Source organism: Aspergillus foveolatus (genome assembly GCF_047715535.1).
Source record: "Aspergillus foveolatus strain CBS 279.81 unplaced genomic scaffold BDW70scaffold_17, whole genome shotgun sequence".
NCBI classification, from domain to species: Eukaryota; Fungi; Ascomycota; class Eurotiomycetes; order Eurotiales; family Aspergillaceae; genus Aspergillus; species Aspergillus foveolatus.
This window is the reverse complement of record NW_027396081.1, coordinates 239,859-259,657: the sequence shown is the minus strand read 5'-3', so window position 1 is coordinate 259,657 and position 19,799 is coordinate 239,859. Positions and strand designations below refer to the sequence as shown.

At 50.2% G+C, this 19,799-nt stretch overlaps 6 protein-coding genes across 6 annotated transcripts; 2 read left to right on the top strand and 4 right to left on the bottom strand.

Moving 5' to 3' along the window:
* The first annotated feature begins 359 nt into the window (after positions 1–359).
* On the top strand, positions 360–2,708 carry BDW70DRAFT_30622 (Zn(II)2Cys6 transcription factor). Its single transcript, XM_073743720.1, has 9 exons — positions 360–467; positions 537–565; positions 615–809; positions 869–1,170; positions 1,220–1,487; positions 1,536–1,991; positions 2,037–2,140; positions 2,215–2,314; positions 2,362–2,708. Exons 1-9 carry the CDS (start codon positions 457–459, stop codon positions 2,496–2,498), a joined length of 1,602 nt encoding a protein of 533 aa, XP_073597104.1. The 5' UTR covers positions 360–456; the 3' UTR covers positions 2,499–2,708.
* A 985-nt stretch (positions 2,709–3,693) lies between these two features.
* Positions 3,694–5,499, bottom strand: BDW70DRAFT_134114 (uncharacterized protein). The gene is made up of 3 exons (XM_073736441.1): positions 4,688–5,499; positions 4,273–4,616; positions 3,694–4,206 (listed from the first exon to the last, which is right to left on the bottom strand). Exons 1-3 carry the CDS (start codon positions 4,844–4,846, stop codon positions 4,119–4,121), a joined length of 591 nt encoding a protein of 196 aa, XP_073597103.1. The 5' UTR covers positions 4,847–5,499; the 3' UTR covers positions 3,694–4,118.
* Positions 5,500–5,821: 322 nt separating this feature from the next.
* Positions 5,822–6,497, bottom strand: BDW70DRAFT_134112 (MoaD/ThiS family protein). Its single transcript, XM_073736440.1, has 2 exons — positions 6,084–6,497; positions 5,822–6,027 (listed from the first exon to the last, which is right to left on the bottom strand). The coding sequence occupies exon 1, from the start codon at positions 6,453–6,455 to the stop codon at positions 6,180–6,182; it is 276 nt and encodes a 91-aa protein (XP_073597102.1). The 5' UTR covers positions 6,456–6,497; the 3' UTR covers positions 5,822–6,027; positions 6,084–6,179.
* Positions 6,498–6,661: 164 nt separating this feature from the next.
* BDW70DRAFT_30600 (cystathionine gamma-synthase) lies at positions 6,662–8,186 on the bottom strand. The gene has a single exon (XM_073743719.1). The coding sequence runs from the start codon at positions 7,928–7,930 to the stop codon at positions 6,695–6,697; it is 1,236 nt and encodes a 411-aa protein (XP_073597101.1). The 5' UTR covers positions 7,931–8,186; the 3' UTR covers positions 6,662–6,694.
* BDW70DRAFT_158956 (uncharacterized protein) lies at positions 8,110–11,601 on the bottom strand (the record flags this gene model as incomplete). The annotated part of the gene is made up of 4 exons (XM_073740622.1): positions 8,110–8,183; positions 8,233–8,579; positions 8,623–8,674; positions 8,718–11,601. 4 exons carry the CDS (start codon positions 11,599–11,601, stop codon positions 8,110–8,112), a joined length of 3,357 nt encoding a protein of 1,118 aa, XP_073597100.1.
* A 4,378-nt stretch (positions 11,602–15,979) lies between these two features.
* Positions 15,980–19,704, top strand: BDW70DRAFT_167100 (uncharacterized protein; the record flags this gene model as incomplete). Its single annotated transcript, XM_073742159.1, has 3 exons — positions 15,980–16,578; positions 16,642–18,019; positions 18,055–19,704. The coding sequence occupies 3 exons, from the start codon at positions 15,980–15,982 to the stop codon at positions 19,483–19,485; spliced, it is 3,408 nt and encodes a 1,135-aa protein (XP_073597099.1). The 3' UTR covers positions 19,486–19,704.
* Between the last annotated feature and the right edge of the window lie 95 nt (positions 19,705–19,799).

The window sequence follows — 19,799 nt, the reverse complement described above, 5'->3', positions numbered from 1 at the left end:
GGGCGCAGAGTCAAATTAACAAGCATCACCCCTGAAACGGTGAGCTTGCTAGACGACTAGTAAAGGGAAGGATCTCCCTGCCTCGTCTAAAGCTTTTACTCTGCCGGGCTTGGTGCCGTTATTTTCGGCTCCTTGAGCTATCAGTGCTAATTTGACTGGCTCCACTTTGCGTGAACGGTTGCTCCACAGTTCGGCCGTTGACATTGTTTTGCCCATCGCAATCACTGTCACATTTGCCCTGAGCTGCATCGAGTACATCATTAGCGCTCCTGATTCTTTGGATAACAGCTCTGCACTAAATCCGTTATATTACTACTGGATCCTCGATCTTGTTTCAGGAATGGTTTTGCTTCTTCGAATCTCGTATATACTGTTGTCCATGGTTGCTCCGTTCGGCACTGATGACTTTCTCATCTATGGCTCTTACTAGCTTCAGACAGCTCTGTCGATAACGTTATGAGGGGTTGGTAAGTGGGATATTCTCGCTCGATCTGCAATGTTGGTTGATTACTCTAACCGTGCCTCGTATCCCACAGTCTGACGTGCCGCAAACGCCATCTCAAATGTTAGTCCTCGACATCCTCAACTCTCATCCATATTTGTAACGTGTGCAGGTGATAAGACCGGAACTGAATGCCTTCGCTGCCAGAGATCAGGACGGCAGTGCATCCCTGCGCCAGCGAAGCCAGAGGAGGTTGCCTTCCGACATGGCCAGAATCCGTCTATGCGGTCCGAAGGCCCGCCTCGCTATGGTGAAAGTGACTTGTCTTTTCCGGAAGACCAAGTTTGGATAGATGTGCCGACTCAATGTGTGCCCACCTCTTCAAGTGGAAGCCTAGTGCTTTTGATCCATGTCTAACTCATACAGTATGCTTTGAGGACGAGACGGAACAGACAGCCTCTGATTATCACGTAGTCTCCGCGGAAACGTCACCAACTGTCCCTAGAGGAATGCGCAAGGCTCGACTCAGCACTTCGACCTCGACCATACCCTCAATACCATCTCCTACTCAGGCGTTTCCTCCAGGTGGTGCGCGCAGGATCTCTAACCCACGAACCTTATCGTTGGACTCCCTTATGCCACCAGATACTCCACGCGATAATCCAAAACTGGCAGATTTTAATGAAGCGTTTCTTCTACGACACTTTCAGAGAACTCTTGGTCCCTGGGTATGTTCACCTCTTCGTCGCCAACTTAATGCTAACGCCGCTGCCCTAGCTGGATTCCTGCGACCACGAAAGACAGTTCTCAATGGACGTTGTAGAACGGGCGCCTTCCTACCCGCTTTTATTGTACGCGTGTTTGGCCACCGCAGCTCGCCACCTCTCTCGAACGACAAGCCTCGTCCCTCCGAATACCGCAGACGAATATCACGAGAAATGCATCGCTATCCTACTTCCCGGTCTTGCGAATTGGGAATCGGGCATAGGCCTCGATATTCTGCTGGCGTCCACCGTAATACTCCGCTTCTTTGAGCAAATTTCTTGTATGTCAAGCCGTTGCATGATTAGCCACAGTGCACTAACAATACAAGCCCACGCCCCGTCGAATGACTCGCAAAGGCATCTTCTAGCCGGGTCTGTGTATATAAGCTCCCACGTCGACTGTGCTGTGTCTGGTGGCCTTGCGGAAGCCTCGTTCTGGGTCTTTGTAATGCAAGATATACAATTTGCGCTAGCTTCCCAGAACCCATTGCGCCTCGAGCTGAGCGCATTTGACGAGAGGTTACAATTGATGTGGACTCAGCAAGAATCCCAGACCGATCGCGATTGGGCTCACCGTGCGGTATGGCTGTTGGCGGGTGCCATCAACTACTGCTATGGCGTGCACGACCCTCAGGGAACTGCAGCGGAAAGGACTTTCTTGAAGCATAGAATCAATGCCTGGGAAGTGCGGAAACCTGACGGGTTCCGGCCGTTGCATTTCTCTCTCGCCGACCCTAGAATAGGGAGGCCCTACCCTGTTATCTGGTTCACCAAATCACTATATGGTAGGTTTTTAGGCGGCTACTCTGAGCTGTGCTGATTTTAATTAGCAAGCGCCGCGCAGCATATCTGCATGGCAAAGGTTCTGATAAAGGAGTACGAGCTTCGCACTTTGTATGTGGGGGCAAATTCAGGCCAGAAAGCTCGCATGGAGGTTCGCATAATCCCTACCTTAAAGCTCGAGGCATGGCCTCAACACTCAAGGAATGACCATGCTGATTAGTCCAGGATGATGTGGCTAAAAACCTAGGGATCCTCTTTGGCATTGCTCTCTCCAGTGACGGTGACCCGCCTGCCCGCGTTATGGCGTGCCACGCATTATGCGCATGTAAGTGGCTTGATTTTACTACTTTCGAAGAAACTGACAAGGCCTAGGTAGCTCCTGGGTCCGTGACCCCCTAGCACGGAGATGTCTTCTTGATTTGCTTCGAAAAACAGAGGCAGAAAACGGATGGCCGTGGGCATTTATGTCAGAAAGGTTGGCCCAAGAGTGGCGCATCGCTGCAAGCTGATCCAGCATTTTCGAAGTATCTTTTTGACGCTTTAAACATCTCAAGCTCTATCCAAAAGCAAGGTTACAAACGGCCCGCTAAGGCTTAACACTCTGACTTAACGGCCTTGTGCGTTTTTACTATTATCTCGATATGAAGTCGAGTACTGGCAGCAGGACGTGTTATGGTATGATCCATGCTTTTGTCGGTCTCGTGATTGCTAGGGTCAGGTAAAATCCTTTTTTTTTCTGGGATAGCCCTCATTTCCACCTTTGCCAGCCTCCACTGAATTGTTTGTCATATCTTGCTCGTTGGTGGTCGTTCGCAGCTGCATTCGCACTGAGCGAGTAGCCAATTTCCTTTGTCCTTCACGACTATGAATAGAAATATATGCGTCACGGCCTTTGAAATTATGGTTTGCGGCATTGTTAGCATGCCCACATGTTAGCCAACCACAACCTCAGCCCTAGGAGGATCTCATTCCAAAGTGCAGTCGGGCCAGAGACAACAACCGCGTGCCAGTTCAGCAGGCACAATACAAGCCGTACTACGAAGGTGTTTGTATCAAGAAACGGGGGACTTCGTGGCATTACTCGCGGTCATTGCATATTGAGCATTGTACCGATTTGCATGGCAAAGAGGCTCGACCTAATTAATTACCTACTAAGGTGGTGCGCTACTCGTAGCTGAAACAGCATATGCTACGGGAGAAAGCCCATGTTGGCTTTTCCTTCATTTCTAGGTATTCCAAATACGCGGGGGTTATCCTTGTTAGCATTTCTGTAAAAGCAGTGTAGTCCAGCATGCAGGGTGTTCTGCGACCATTCATGCATAGGTTAAGGCCACTTTACCTCTATTCAGAACATTATGCTTGTGCACCGTACCAGGATCTTCCCAGTCACAGCACGTAAGTCCTTGTATATTTATAGAATTGGTAGAGCGTTCTCTTAACCAAGTCAGTTCACATTTTGGCAGACCCTAAAATTACCAAATTTTTTCCTTCATATAAATAACTGATAAGTAACCTATCTCTATTCGTGGCTACGGAAGTCTTCCAGAGGTATATTTCAGCATCCTATTCCTTACAACCGCGCTTCCTTTTCTACTGTTATATTTGCTAGGGTTCAGTTCAGCATCGTACGCCAGTAATACTGGCGTATGTACTTAGCGTAAGTCATTCCCTATGCAAGACAGCTAGGTATGATAAACAAAGAAGTTGACAGGAGCAAAGCACACTCACAGAGTGCTGACCAGTTTTATAGTATATATGCTATGCTATTATTGCCATAGTGTACATGCAATGTGCGGAAGACATGAGTATTAAGGGCAAGCAAATCCAAAATAGAAAAAGCAAACGGGCAAGGGGGAAGAATTAACCAGAGAGGAAAGAGGAGAAAGAAACGACCGGATATATGGAAGATCGAATATGTAAGATGTCCGTCTCATTGTACCGTCTGGGCTTTCTTCAATTGAGCTTATGCGCCAAACACCTCAGCAGCGTGCCTATATTAGCTTCGTATAATCTCCATCACCGCCTCATCCTCGTCACCGTCGATCGTCTGCGCAAGCAATCCTAGCTAGATTCGCAATAGAATACAGGGCACTGAGACCGGAGGAAGGAGATCCTGGGCAGGAGATAAACTACTCGACCTCCTTACCACCGACCGCAGCAGCCCTTCTTTGCCTCCAGAGACAAGCACAGCACACGGCCGTGAAAAAGAACATGATACTGCAACACAACACTCATTAGCTTCTTCGCCCGTAGGCAATAACTCCACATCCCCATGAAACATACCACATAGCGATGCTCAACCCCCAGATACTCTTCGCCTCGACACAAACCCCCTTACTCGCCCCAACCCAGCTATCGTAATCTACTGCGCCGCTAAGATGGCCCAGGTACGAGCTTAGATGCGTCGCGAAGGTGTATGCCGAGGATCCGTCGTCACTGTTGCCGCCGGACAGAATGTCACCAATCTCACCGCATTCGAGGTACGAGAGCGGCTTGCCGATGATCACCGCGACGACGATGATTGCAATCAGCAGAAGGGAGTCCAGGATTCCGGACGCGAGGAAAGGGAGGATATCATCGATGTAGAGGATAGATGTGATTATTGTGTAAATAGCTGAGATGCATGTCTGCAGACCAATTAGCATTTCAGGCTGCATTTGCACTCGGCTGGTCCAAAGCAGTGTATCAGAGGACATACGACGGTGATTGTTCCGATGAAGATTCCCGGTGGTTTCGCATCGTAGCGCACGATCTCGGCGATGAAGTTTGCGGTTAGGCCGATGATGGCGATGAGCGAACAGGTCTGGATGATTCGAGCGATGAGAAATGTTGCACCGAGGGCACCATGCGCGGGCATTTTCGCGGATATATGGTAGAGGTAGAAAAATTCTGAGGAAGAGTCGTTCGGTCGTGGGGGAGAGCGTCACGTAGCGTCGTGTACCAGCAGGGATGCTCTATGGAAGTCGTAAGGAGGAGTCGAACTGTCAAAGAGAAGATATATCTGGAGGATAGTTTGAGTCGTCAAAGGAACGTGGGAGATCAAGTCAAGTCAGAGAATCTAGGCAAAGGAAAGCAACGAAGAGGAACCGCTATGCTTGAGACAGTGAGTGAAGTCGTGAATGAATGCTGAAGTTTGTAACTGCTGCTTTGCCAGGCAATGGGCTCCTTATATAATTGTGCCCGGACTCCAGAGAATCTAGACATAGTATAGCCACAAATTGAGGTTCTAGGCCTTTGTCCAGATCAAGTATCCCAAGAGCGAATGGAAGAAGGCGCCCGGATGACTGGAACTGGGTCGCCTGCAGGCTGATCATTAAGCGCCAGTATGGATACACGATGTCGAAAGAAGATGAGGCTGTTGGAGCTGGAGCTATGGTGGATACAACTGCTATGGATAGGTCATTGTAATAGCTATTCCCAGACGAAAAAATGCATCCAGAGGTTGATATTCATAGTAGCAGTCATAGTGGGCAGATATACCTGAATGGCCCCGCCCAGCGCCTACCGCCGTGCAATCACAGCCAACGCCCCCGGTCGAGCTTAAGTCGATTAGACGCAGGGTCTGGCGCCTAATTTCTTCATGATCTCCCGCCCAATCATTCCCATTGTTGTTTTTAGATGCGACGACGAAACGGTTTCGTCTGCCGCCGGCTGCATGGGCCCCGTCTGTGTGTATTGTAGATCTGGATCTATAAGATCTATAATAAGCTGCAGAGTGCAAAAGTACGCTCGCGGCCCAGGCTTGGCAGCTAATTCTCCTTTGGTACATGTACGAAGTACTTCAAGAGTTATCGTAGGTATGTTAAAAGGTCATCGCATTTATTTCGTCTTGGTCCATCACCAGATGGCAAGGATATGAAGAGTGGATATGTAAATAGGTATGACGCGACTCCTAGCCGCCTGTTTTTTTGCCTCCAAGTAGGCACGGAACTCATTTCTCTTCGAACGCCTGAGTTGCTGTACGGTAGAGTAGAAAGGCCTCTCGGATGGACATCGAATTATATAATTGGATGCAGCGCTTCAAAAACACACCTACGCCTGATGGTATCAGCATCAAATGACTCGAACGAACCGCTGTGCGGCATCAAACGCACCAAATTGCTGACAGCACCTACCCACCCACCACATCAAAACAAGTGTAGCTTTCCAAATACAATAGCGAGTCTCATCTCCTATTCAGGAAAAGAAGATCATCCCGAACTGACTGGCGGAATGATGGCAACCTCATCGCCGCCCTGGATCAGGATCCCCTCGTTCCCACTCTTCTCCCCATCGGAAACAAGATCGACATATTCATCACCCAGACTAATGCTGCAGCTTGAGAGCACTTTCTCCTTGATGCCAGGGTACTTTGCCTCGAGCGTATCGAAGAGCGAGGAGAGTGGCAGCGGGGCAGGGAGAGACTCAGTGTTTCTGCCGGTATAGGTGGAGGCGCTGGCGAAGTAGTGGATTTGGAATGTGGACATTCTGTCTTTTGCTTTTTCTTTTTTTTTTCTTATCTTCCTGTGTCTTTATTGGGGCGAGACGGGCGGAGTTGTAGAGATATGATGGATAGGAATAGTGAGGTAGTGAGGTGTAGGAGTTTGGGTAAAGTGGGGTGTGGGGATCTTTATTGGGAAATCTTATCTTAGTAGACTTTCTACCAGGTATTCTGTTTACTCAGGATCCGGTACGCGACGTAAGTCATTCAGTATATAGGTGATATCTAAACCAGTGCTCTAAACGCATTCACCAGATCCCGCTTCAAATCTTCCCAGTTCTCCAACCCAATGCTAACTCGCAGCAACCGCCGGTCCACCGTCTTGTCCGACATTGTCCGCCATTCAATCAACGACTCTACGCCACCCAGACTGGTCGCGTGCTGGAACAGGGCAAGCTTGCTTGGCAGGTGGCGCGCATAGTCTTCTTCTCTCATCGTGATCGAGAAGACAGGCCCGAACCCGTTCGGCATCTGCTTCAGGAGCCAGGACTCGTCGTCCTTTTGAAGGCTGGAGTGGAAAACCTGCTCCAGCACTTTCTGCGTCGCCTCTTCATCGCTGCCGGGTGCGGGGCTTGGAATCTGTAGCGCGTTGTGGAGCCACGAGACCAAATTCGTCGCGTTCTGGCTCAGCCGTTGCACACGAACCTCCAGGGTCCGCAAACTCCGGACACCGAGCCAGCTCTCCAGATTGCCCATGACTCCACCAAGAAAAACACGGTCTCTGAGCAATTGCTGCGCCCACTCCTTGTTCTGAGTGGCGAGAACTCCACACAAGACATCGCTGTGCCCTCCAAAGTATTTGGATCCAGAGTGCAGCACCAGGTCAGCACCAAATTTGAACGGGTCTTGCAGAGGCGGCGGGGCAAAAGTTCCGTCAACTATCAGATAAGCTCCCCGAGAGTGTGCTTTCTTGGCGTATTGCTCAATATTGAATGAGGTCCCTTCAGGATTGACTGGAGTTTCCAAGTGTATGACATCCCCAGCCTCCAGCTGTTCGGCTGGGCAATCCAGATCCAGCTTCTGAAGTCCATTCAGACGGTTGAAAATATCAATCACACCGTGGCATCCATGATATCCTTTGCCGATCGAGATCCTACGAGGGTTTAGAAGGGTGAGAGCCGCATGGAATGCCGACAGCCCCGATGAGTAACTGATGGCTTGGCCGTTGAGGAGAGACGAAAGAATGGCTTCGAACCGGGTAGAAGTTGGCGCAGTGAGACGCGAGTAGATATATGACGATTGCTCCTCGAGGGTCTGCGCCGTTAACCTCTTGGAAGGAACAATTTCCGGGATCCTTACCCCATTGAGATCTGCCGCCGGCATCAACTTGGCCGGGTCATCGGAATAGCGGAAGGTGGTCGCAACATGAATTGGAGGCGCAACATCAGTGACGACATTTAGCACATCGTCTGCATGCAGTGAGCGCGTCGAGGCGCCAACGTCCTGGCCTTCTGGAAGCATTGCGTTTGACTGTGGGTTAAAGAGGGGAAGAGGGCGAGAACCGCAAGACGGTTCATAATGAGGGGATAAATACACGTGACCGGCGGGTCAGTGGAGATTGCGTGCCCGACGAGCCACCGAACTTCGAAGACAGCAAGCCTGCTAGCAATTCCAGCAACTGATCGATTCTACTAAACTTTCTACCGCCGCAGGGACGCCATTCTTGAGGGCTCGCGGACGGAAGCGGGCGCTGCCGATTGGAAGTTGAATCGATCTGTTCTCCGTCGTCAGTTTTAGTCTTATGGTTCGTGCAAGCAACTCACCAGCCTCTGTATCAAAAGCAATGGTAATATCGTCGTGTTCGCTAGGATACTCCGGCATGTCGAGATTGAGGAAAGCAGAAGAGGGGTCATCATCGGTCTTTGGCAACGCGAACTTGGCGTCAACAATGCGGACTCCGTATTTTCCGGAGCGGTTGAAAGCTTCGAATGTGTCGGTGCTCTTAAGGACGAAATTCAAGCATTTGCCGTGACTAAAGTCGTTGAGGAATGCTAGCAGCTGCACGACCTTGTCCTGACGAACAATCTGGATTCGAGCCATGCTCGACTCCCACTTCTTGGTGATGGGAACCACCATTCGGCGTCGAGAAATCATGAATGAAGATGCAACACTGTGACGTTAGACTAGAATACTCAACAGCATGACCAGCATACCTATCAAAGAGGACCGTGAAGCCCGTAACAGCCTTCTCGAATTCATGCAATCCTACGAAGTCAGTATAGTTCTGAGTAAACAAGCAAAGACATACCCTTGACCGTCATGAAATCGAACTTTCGGATCATTGGCTTGGCCATGGCAATTTGAAGGAAATCAGCCAACTTGTCTTGCATATCGGGCGGAATGAGGTTTTCAGCAGCCGATACGGTCAAGTCTTGCTGAGCCGGCCTGTACAAACTGAGACCGGTCCGATTGTTGATGTCCAGGCTGATTTTCAGTTCACCAGGACCAAGGTTGAGCCGATCTGTAACGGAACCCCACTCCGAGGCAATAAAGGCCCGCAGATGCTCGGACAACACAGTTGGGCCGTAGCCATGCTCAACATAGTCATGTTCCTGGTCGATAACACAAACGGTTCCTGCGGGGAATTGCAGGTGTTGCTTCGCCGGTTGGCCATTGAACCGGTCGGCCGGCTGTTCGATGGTATAGGCACGCAGCGGGACGTCTGCTACCTTAAGTTCTCTCTGCTTAGGTAACATGGCTAGAAGCAACGAATGAAGGTTAGTGCGCTCGCGGGTTTCCTGAAATGTCATCAACATCGATCGACTGCGGCCATCTTCATTCACTTTGAGAACAAGTGCCGGCGCGCCATCTTCACCGCGAAGAAGTCCAAACAGTATCGGCGCACCGTGACCCAAGATGTGACGCACGCTGCTTAAGGTCTTTACCTTAGGCGTGGTCAATACCGTAATACGAAAACCACGGTGAGCACGTCGTGTGCCCGTCCCCTCAGTCACGGTCACCGAACGCTCAAATAACCTGACACGACACCGCTCGATAGATTCAGCTGGGAATGCCTTCGGTGTCCCAGGATCCATATACTGGAACAGCTTCAGCGTACACTCAAAGATCACCGATTCACCCGCTTCTGGCTGCAGGCTAGCCTCAGTTTTCAGTGTGTAATTGACAATGTTCCAAAGCATCTTGAAATCATCTTCCTTGAACATGACATCCAACTCAAATCCGCGTGGGAGTTTGACCCTCATTGAGTGTGTCCGAACTTGCCAGTCAACGTCATCCCATGTCGGTCCCTTCTTCTTGTCGGGCTGAATCATCACATTGACCAAATCGCTCTGGCTGGTAATGGCAGCGAGGACATACCAGTCTGCGCGGTCACGGATAATAGACAAGGCGCAAGGCATAGAGAACTGCTGACTATCGTCCTCACTGGAGCTCACAGATACTTCCACAAACATACTCCCATAACTAAAGTAGCGGCTGTTATCACCTAAAGGCATCATTTGTACGAAGGTTGGGCCTTTTCCACTATTGTCCAGCAACATGGATCGCGACGTCGCCCCAGAAAGAACTGCTGACACATCCGGCGCGAAGAACGGATATCTAACCCATACGCTTGTGTCGGATTCGGTCTCCGGAGGTATGGCGGACAAGATGTTGTTTCGTTTAATTGATACGGCCAGAGATCGCAGGTGACTCGACACAGATTGATGCACCCCCAGCAGGTCTGACAGTTGCTTATCACCTGTGGTATTGACCACGGCAACCAATGCATCAACGCCCATTGCGCCATAGCGAGTCACTTCTTGGTGCTGAGGGACGATAGTCTCGTTGATCCACAGTGCCTTGGCGAGATCAATCACAGCCTGCTGCGCCATCTCGGGAGACGGGCGGGAGTCCGGTCGTGAGCGCGAACGCGCATATGCCTCTAATCTCTTCTTTCCTCGCATAAACCACCAGACCGCAGCCCTCACCCACTCAGTAAGTGACGTTTCCATCAAAGGCTTGACGCTTTCAGCGGAAAGCTTAATCACATCCCGATACCGCCCCGCATACTCTTTAAACTCAACATAAGCCACCTCTCCAAATTGATTCGCGACGGACCGTAGCGAGTATTTCGGTGGTTGCGGGCTCGCGGACTTGGTACGACTCTCCCGACTGGACGGACGAAGTTCTTCATTAGCGGCGTTGCGTACCAATTCCGGCTTTGGCGGCGATAGGCTTTTCATACCCCCGCCAGGCGCTAAAATAGCTGAGGACGTGAAATCGGTAGCGTTCATAGAGCGTGTCTTCTCTGGACTCGGGGGAGTACGAAGCGGACTTGGCGGCGACGCAGGCTCCGGTTCAGTATTCGGAGGTGTCTCATATAATGAGCTAGGGCTTTCCGGAGTTCTCTCATTTGGTGAGGTGGGATCTTCGTATTTTTGTTGCAAAGCACGACCTTCTTCGAGCTCCATCTTTGCGCGAACACGCTGAGCGAGTGAATCGGCTCCCGGTGATGCCCTGAAAGACAAGCGAGAACCACTTTCGCCGAGGTTCAAGGCCATCAGGAAATCAGCATCTTGCGTATTTTTGATGAGTAGCGGTGCCCGACCACCTGGGCTTCCACCTTCGCGCGGTCTCAGACCGTCTCTGTCGCCGAAAGAAGTGTCTAGGCGAAGTTGGGGGCCTCCAGCCTGAGGTTGGCCGACGTCATTCGGTTGATTAGAACTCTGGCTATGGCTACGGCTCCGGTTCAATGAGATTTCAATGGTGGGTTCCTCCGATTCGTCCCCGCCTTCACCAATGCACACGGGGGCGCCATCAGCAAACTTGACTCTCAATCCTTTGTTTTTCCGAATCTTTAACGGTGGTAATGTTGGAGCAGCTGATAGCTGAGAGTCTGTTGGAGGTGATGAACTAGAAACGGGTGATACAGTCTGAGTTTCATGTGCGGACGGCCACCGCTGAGATACATCTAGGCGAGGAGGAGCGGGGATCTCTCTTTCGGTCGTGGAGACAGCGTGCCCACCGTGAGATAAGGATTTCGAGCGTACAGGGGCTAAGAACGCCTCAACCTGTTGGTCGGCAGTATTCTTGGGCTTTTCCCGTGAGAACAGTTTCTCCCTCCAATGCGGTCTCTTGGGCGTCGGTTTGGGTTCAGCGTCCACGAATGAAAAAGGATCGTTGGCAGACATTGTGGTCGTTATCAGGCGTATATTCTCAAAACTTGTCAAATCTACTATGGCGCATTGCAGGGTATCAGGCGATGATAACGGTGAGGCTCGTTGAAGGTTCTTGGCCTTCTTCAGAACGTTCCCCGCGTAGTAACACCAGGTGGTTACGATCGCGGACGAAACTATGAGGAGCTCGGAGACAAACGAGTATATGTGGATGACCGGAATGACGCAGTGTAACGATCTCGACAAATAGGAGAGGTGGGAAAGGGGACGGCGCCAGCGAAATGTACGTATCGAGATATCGACCCCTGGCGTTATCTGTGCGGTGCGGAGACTGGTTGCGAGTAGAAAAGAAGGGGGAGGTAGACTAGCTGAGAATAAACTCCGGGGCCGACGAGCGTTCTTAACTCTTCCCAAGAGGTGACGGTGCTCCTGCCACCAAGCGTGATTGCTTGCGCTGTCTGGTGTGGAGTCGGGGACGAGCGATCTACCGCGACCAATTATTCAATGACCATTCAGGAACAAGAAAGCAGACGGGAAGTGTAAGAAGGGGCGATTGCACAACTTCGAGGGGCGAAGAGGGGTTTTAGGGAGGTACCTGGACGAGCTAAGCAGGAGTAGTTCAAGATAAACAACACTCCCCAGATTCGATGATAGTGCACAGTGTGGTGGGGATTTTCAGAATGATACTTGGGTGGAAAATGCACTCAAGAACGAGGATTGCCTGGGCTGAGCCAGCAGCCGTACCTGAATGACTTTGAAGCAGTGCTTGAAACGGTGAAGGATAACGGTCAAAGAAATAGAAAAAAGAAAAGTCAAAACGAGGGAGAGAAGGTGGGAAGATGCGTAGGGAAGATGAACAAAGTGGAATGGAGACAAGCCCGTGCTGGGACACTGCAGGTGGGAGGCAGTGGAAGCCTACGTAGTACGAAGCCTCCCCGACCGCGGCTGCAATACTTTTTACTCCGTAGTCCACCGCCAAAGTATTAACGCCACCACGTTCCTGAGTAAATTATCGGTAGAATGGAATAAAAACTGAGCCTGGAGTGACCCGTGAAAAGTCCCTAGGCCACGGTATTTCAATCTGTGGTCAATTCGCTGGCAGCTTCCTGCAAGTCTCCATAGCTGCTTCGTCGGGGTCACGTGCGCAGAACAAGCATCTGAGACGACGAGCGCCTTGTATTATTAGAGCTCCTAAATATATCAACGAGTCTGATCCGTCGTCTTCACGCTACATGGTAGATGCAATTTCGTGCAATTTCGTGCAATTTCAGTGAAGTCTTCATCGCTGCTCTCTATGCTAGAGCTATGGAGATAATAATGCAATTGGACCTCGGGAGGCCGCCCATTCCCGCAGCGCTAGGCCGTTTATCGCCCAACGGCGCTTCTGCCCCATACCTACGTCTTTGCGCTGTCGATATAGAGCATCGGCAGTTCATTCGCACTCGACCTTCATATCATCGACAATCTGCTGGCCCGCCCAGTACCCCTGAGAACTTCCGTAGGAAGCATTGAACTTGCTGGGTAAATCTTCCGCTGCAGCAAGACTGAAACTGACGTGGACTCATGAGAGGCCGAACCGAAAAAGAAATGAAACCCCTTCGCTGTCTTAGCGCCAAAGCAGTTATCTGAGGAACAGTTCCAATTAACCGGCTATGGAGCCCCACTGCCGCGCGCCGTCTGTGCCTATCCATTGGTGGCCACGCCCCGTCATCCTGAAACTGGTCGATGCTCCGTCTCAGACAACATCCGTTTGACTCCCTTATCCTCTGTACCTTGACAGGAGCAATTGCAGTCGCCGTCGCCAGTGGGCCCTCGCGGACCTCGTTGAACGGTCAAGTCTTCTGACTTCTGTGGTTTTGCCTGAACAGAACCATCTTTTCGACCTCAGGGGTAAACAAGGCTGTGCAGAAGGCCAAGTCTGGCGCTCAACGTGGATGCGCCACAAGTCGCCCTATGATAAGGAACCGCCACAAAGAGGGAATGGTATAAGCGGCACAAAGGTACAAGGCACAAACTCAATCTCACGCCTATCCGTCAACGAATAGTACAACTTTGGGGAGAATCGAAACAGATTGACAGAAAGGTTCGGTCTCTTGCCGACTCCAAGATCTTCAGGCGTCCAGTGCCTAAAGTCGTGGCTCCAGCTGAGCCCAGGTTGGACCCGGGTCGTCCGCTTCAGGCAGTGTATCCTGCTGCTGCATCAGTCCCGGAGTGGCCGAGTCTCTAAGAGATTGTCCTTTATTCCTACTATTACTAGCTTGGCAAGTCAACATATTCGTTGAGACAGTAGTGAACGGGCATCTATTTCCTTATCATGAGCAATATGGCGAATCTACTGATTTGGGCTGGGTCCCAGCCCATCACATATCTCACGTACTTTATCAAACGAAACCATTTAACAAAAAAAATAAAATAAATCTCTGCAGGCTGTGGTACTCGAGAACTGAGTATAATGAAGGAATGCAAGGAGAGTGTAAGCAAAGTCGGGACTTCGGCTTGCCAAATTCATACATTCCGGTTAATAGATACTATAATTGTGGCTGCGGAATTATGCATTGGCGGCAATTTATTTCTTTGTCTACGCTCTGTAGTAAGGTTGTTGACTCTAGTCTGTCTTGCTGAGGTTCGAGGATCGTATTCGTGCACCTCAAAGCACAGGATTCAAGGACATCTTACAATTTCCATGTTTTTAAGACTATGCCTGCCTACTGGTATATTCTTTGGGTTTTAGCAAGGAAATGACTCGATCAAAACTTATGTAGACTGTGAATTGTTCTCATATTTTCTTAGTGGGTTTGAACAGCAGTTCAGGATGTTCTTCAGTATGCCAGCAGTTAGATGGCGGGAACCATGCCAATATGTAGTGTTAACTCTAGCTCCAATTTAGTTCATTAAGTTGATTGTGCTTGGAACAAATTACTGGGTGCGAATTTCCAGGACAGTTGTTGGTACGCTTATCACTTGCAGAGTTGTATAGGACACGATTATATATTGTCCCGATCGCCTACTGATTCTCTCCATAAATAGTTGTGAGCAATTTTTGGAGATATAAACACTCTGCACAATATATTGCGATATACCAAACTTTCTATAGTAGAGACAAGTGCTTAGAGGCTTGTTAGTATATCAAAATGCCTAGGGTAGCTAGCTCATTGAGTTGCACACAAATACTCATAATCATGCAGAAGTATTAGTATTTAAAACAAGCTCACTACCTATTCTGTACAGGATGGTCAAAGCTCGCGTTAATATTTTGATCCAGCTGATGTAGGGACGAATCCACGCCCCTAAAACAAGCGAGGATTTATTTATTGCAAGTGCTAGTCCTCGATCGGTACAGATCAGTCTCGATTTCATAAATCATGAAGTCCGACTGACCACCATTGGTCAAAAATCGGCCGTAAGCTATGGCGTCCTCTCTCGCCGTCGTTTAACATGGTTCGTCCTCAGGATGGTTCTGAGTAACCCTGAATGCGAGAATACAGGGAAGCTGAGATCCGACCAATCCTCGGACCGGGGTATAAGGTGACAGTTCACTCGTAGGACATTATCTAAGCATAATCGGCCTGGGATTGACTGAAGCCTCGCTTTTGGAGAGCAAGAAACTCTTTGGAGAGCTCAAGTGCTGTCAGCAAGATACCGGCTCACGCACGTTAAGACTAAGGAACGAAACAAATTGGACGATGTAGAAGGGCGTAGAATAGTCAACGGGGCAATGGCTGGACTGCTGTAGTGAGCGGTTCTGAGACACGAGTGGATGTCGAATGCCCACTGGCGAAAGGAGGAGGAGGAGGAGGCTTATACTACAAATTTAGGTCGAGTGTTTCCAAGTTTAGAAGACCGGCTGCCCATCCCACCGCCCCGGTCAACAGCAAAGCGAGCAAACATGCTGGCGCAGCAGTCTCCATCCACAGTTTAGTTTTTTGCATTCCAACCTTTAATGTTTCTTTCTTTTCTCTTACCAATAATGTCTCTCAGGCTACAAACGTAGCGCTTCCAACTTCGACGTGACCCATCCTTATCCCGAGAGCGCCTGTTACCGTGTTTACCTCCTCCCTTCGCCGATCGAGCCTCTGTCTCCCCACCGTTTCCGGAACTGCGCCTCCCCTACGCTGTCAAGCTCGGAACCCAGAGGAGTAAGCGACGTGATATCTGCGGTTGGAGTTTGGGATTGTCGGACAGGGTTTTATCGGGGATTGATTAAAAATTCTTTTACAGTTATCCGACTTCGGTTCTCGTCGTCTGAAGGGTGCTGCGGATACGAGCTTATCAGGCAACCGTCACTGATAAAAAATCACGCTTCTGTGAATCTGGCAAAGACACCGTGGATTGAATCTTCGACAAGGGGCTGGCCTCCCCGAGGGGGTCATCCCATTCATATAGAAAGGTCGCGATGGATTTCGATTATAACGCGAGATGGCATGAGGAACCCTGGTCTTCGACCGTCTCCCATCGGCCTCAATCAAAGCAACCTTTAGGCAGACCGTCTACTAGACAACATCGGAAATGGCGAGATACCTTTCGACGACGCCCGCGGCGAGGCACATCGTTTGGGTTAGGTTTATGGTGGACGGCCTTGGTGATACTGTCGGTTATGTCGTCGGCCTCCGCTGCCTTGCTGGAATTCGAGAATTGCCTGGATGAGTCCATTGTCGATTCGAGTCCCCGACAATTGCAGTTTGTCCCACTCGATGTCTGGGTTACTCTGAACATGACAAACTCGCTGTACCCTCTTGATGTTATAGTCTACGGCAACGTGACTGGCACTGCTAATCGAAGTGCCGACTATCCGGCGCCCGACGACCCCCAGTGGGATAACCCGAATTCAACCTTTGGAAAGATCATTGATCTGGATGTTGATAACAACAATTATTCGACGCTTATAGCCTCTATCCAGGTCGCTAGCTTTAGGCCATATTCCGAACCGTCGAGGTTTTGCGATTCCGTGACCCAAGGAGATTGTCCGCTAGGGCCCGTATTTTATGTAAACGAGTAAGCCTTTCTCCAGATTGTTTCTTTGAGGCAGACCTTATGCTAACGTGATTTTGATAAAAGGACCGATCTTTCTGCATTGCGAGCCTTCTCCGTCCACCATGACATGGTCTCGTCCTACCACTTCTCAACCCTCCACACAACATTCACGATCATATCTGGCGATGCGGCCGCCGATAGACTTGGGTGCATAACTGTCAACATTACCCCGGATCTAGGCTTAACCGTGAAAAATGTGCTGGCGTTTGTGCCGCTCTCCATACTGGTACTAGTGGGATTGGCCACTATTTCTGCCGCGATATACAGCCCATGGGGAACGACAGACCCGTTCCGTTGGACCAGCAATTACGGCCGCGATGAAGACGTCCTGCGACTCGTGACTCCCGGTTTCGGAGATTGCCTCCAGTACATACAGTTCGTTGTTCTTACAGGTGCCTTATCGCTGAATTATCCCGGATATTATCAGCCAGTAGTCAGTCAAGCTGCCTGGTCATCCCTTATGTTCAACCAGAGCTTCTTCGGGACTGGAAGAAACCCGGTTGTTGATGGAGTTTACGCCGTCAACGGCACCCGCGGCCTGGATAGACTGGAAAGATTCGTTGGTATGGATGGGGCGCGCGATTTATGGCCAGGGATGATGGTCTGGCTCCTTTCGATCGTGGGAATAATCATACTCCTGATCCAGTTCGCTTTCGCGTTCCGCTGGCTATATCGTGAACTTGCCAGAATTCCGGAAGAGGACCTTCGCGCCAAAAACATGCCCTTCACTGTCGGCAATGTCATCCGAATCGTCTATAATTTCTTTCTTTTACCGCTAATTTCGCTTTCTTTCTTCCAACTAATTGTCGCCAGCGAGTCTCCTGCCTACTGTGTGGCACTAGCAGGTGTTGTCATCTTCATATTAATATGCTTTTCCATCTGGATTATCCGGTTAATCATCACTACTCGCCCGAGATCATACCTCTTTGATGACCTACCCACCGTACTCTTGTACGGCCCGTTATACAATACTTTCTCGGACGATGCGGCGGCTTATGCCGTGATCCCAATATTCATATCCTTCGCCCGTGGTGTTGCAATTGGCGCAGTTCAAGCGTCAGGAATAGCCCAGATTGTCCTCTTGGCAATCTGTGAGGTTGTTTCAGTCCTAACGATTATAGCATTCCGACCCTTCCCTTCTCCGTCTTCTATGAACCTTTATCACATTTGCATTTCTATTGTGCGGTTCTTGACGATACTACTTAGCATTGTTTTTGTTCCATCCCTCGGTATCTCGCAAGCGGCTCGTGCTTGGATTGGTTATGTTATTCTTCTGCTTCATGGCCTGGTTCTTGTTTTCGGCTTCTTTCTGAACGCTCTTCAGACCCTAGTCGAAGTTACTGCTCGCCTGCTGGGTGCAGGAGGCAACGAGGCCGGTGCCACTCGCGGAGGCCTTGTCAAGGTACGTTGGTAACTGTCCTACTTCTTATCAAGTAGTTAACAAAGTTCCAGGTCTTTGGTATGCGTCAATTGTCACGGCGCCTTCCAAGGCGTGACGTCGTTACGCGGCAAAGCATGGCTTCTGATGCGGCAATGCTGGCACATACGGACGATCGACTCTCATCTCAGTTTGAAGGCTCTCGACCTAGAAGTCTTTCTGGCAGTTCTGCTTTACTATTGAACCGAGCGACTGTGAACGAGAGCAAGGGCAGTGCGATTTATGACGCTGGAGAAAGATCCCACAGTCGAACCAACAGCGCTGGCTTATATACACCTACCACCTTGGGGGGATTCCAGGGCTCTGGATACCAAACGACTGGGAGTAACTCTCCGAAGATCGGCCCGATATTTGCAATGCAGCCGCACGACCCATATTACCGCCCACCTAGACCTCGTAAACGGACTGGGTTCTCGGAGGATTCTGGTAGAAGGCGCTCATCCACACTTTTCCGGGATGCAGACATGGATGACGATGCCATTGAGGGACCCTCAGTCTCCAGAAGAGGTACACCAACTCCGGCTTATATTCCAGCACCTAAGGACGACTTGGACTACGACGAACCGCGGCGATCGCGAAAGGACTATGCTGTTCGTGAAGTGGACTTCTACTACCGAGTTCGTGGCCCTCCGCTTTCACATACGGGCACCAGAAAATTGAAGACTGGACCGGCGGATCCTACAGGCCCTGTCTCGTCCGCGACAGGGTTCTTCCGAAACCTGTTTAGCGGAAAGACAAAGGATAAAGGGAAGGGCTTCGAAGTGGTCCGAAGTACCAGAGCGCCTCCCCCCGGTCTTATCTCAGAAAGAGAAGAAGTCCACGAACCTTATACAGATGAGCCTGGTGATCAAGACACTGTTCATCGTGATAATCCCGCACCGGAAAATGACAGCGTGCCTCACGAATCAGATCGCAGACAAGATGATGAACATGAGACTCCGCAGCTCAGTTTGCCGCTCATTGATGCCGGCGGAACCATAGAACTTCCAAGCCGCATGGGCTCCCGCCGTGATACCCAGAGTCCACCACTAGCACCGAAGACTCCTTCTGTGTCAAGCGAAAGGCGCGCGTCTCAGGGAGCGTTAGATCGCAATGAAGATGATCAGGGCGGCGATGATTCTTCTCTCCGTCCCGCCCATCCCTCTGCGCGGCTGCCGTTCAGCGCAAACAGCTCACCCTCTCGCGATCGAAATTACTCTCTTGCTTCTACCTCAGCGTCCATATCATCTGGCCACGAACGAACCGCCCAATCTCGCATCGAGCGGCCTTCTAGTGTAGGCTATGTTGCCCAACATCGTACCCGGGACAATATCCATCAGGGCCATGCTGAAGAACCGTCGTTTACCGAAAGCGCTGCCGAACTTGTGAATGAGACTCCCAGTGAAGGGAACCGATCGCAACCCTCTCGCGCTTCTTCACGATACACATGATAGGCTCTCGCATTTCTTGACATACATGTTGGCTTAGCAGCGTATCGGATTTTATGTATGTGTTGATATCCGTATGACGAATCTCCTTATTACCTTTATTCAGAAGAAGCGATATCCTGGTCTATTTATAATCGCCTTGTTACCTTATGAAGCCATTCCTGTTTATTTGTGCGCGACTTGGCTCTATGGAAAAGCATATTATTGGAGCTGCCCTTCGTGTATTGATCAAAAATATAATATATCTAATTCTTGTAAAGCGGGTCTTTGTAGAAATCGAGGTGCTTCCATGGGGCTCTTTGGATCGGGCACCCTAT

What these genes read in the sequence shown, in the direction of transcription:
- BDW70DRAFT_30600 (XM_073743719.1), bottom strand. Translation starts at nt 7,930, where the DNA reads ATGCTTCCAGAAGGCCAGGACGTTGGCGCCTCGACGCGCTCACTGCAT.
- BDW70DRAFT_134112 (XM_073736440.1), bottom strand. Translation starts at nt 6,455, where the DNA reads ATGTCCACATTCCAAATCCACTACTTCGCCAGCGCCTCCACCTATACC.
- BDW70DRAFT_134114 (XM_073736441.1), bottom strand. Translation starts at nt 4,846, where the DNA reads ATGCCCGCGCATGGTGCCCTCGGTGCAACATTTCTCATCGCTCGAATC. An exon ending in TCATCGGAACAATCACCGTC is followed by an intron (nt 4,617 to 4,687) that starts GTATGTCCTCTG and finishes ATTGGTCTGCAG; the next exon opens with ACATGCATCTCAGCTATTTA. An exon ending in GGGTTGAGCATCGCTATGTG is followed by an intron (nt 4,207 to 4,272) that starts GTATGTTTCATG and finishes GTTGTGTTGCAG; the next exon opens with TATCATGTTCTTTTTCACGG.
- BDW70DRAFT_30622 (XM_073743720.1), top strand. An exon ending in CCGCAAACGCCATCTCAAAT is followed by an intron (nt 566 to 614) that starts GTTAGTCCTCGA and finishes TAACGTGTGCAG; the next exon opens with GTGATAAGACCGGAACTGAA. An exon ending in CTTCTTTGAGCAAATTTCTT is followed by an intron (nt 1,488 to 1,535) that starts GTATGTCAAGCC and finishes TAACAATACAAG; the next exon opens with CCCACGCCCCGTCGAATGAC.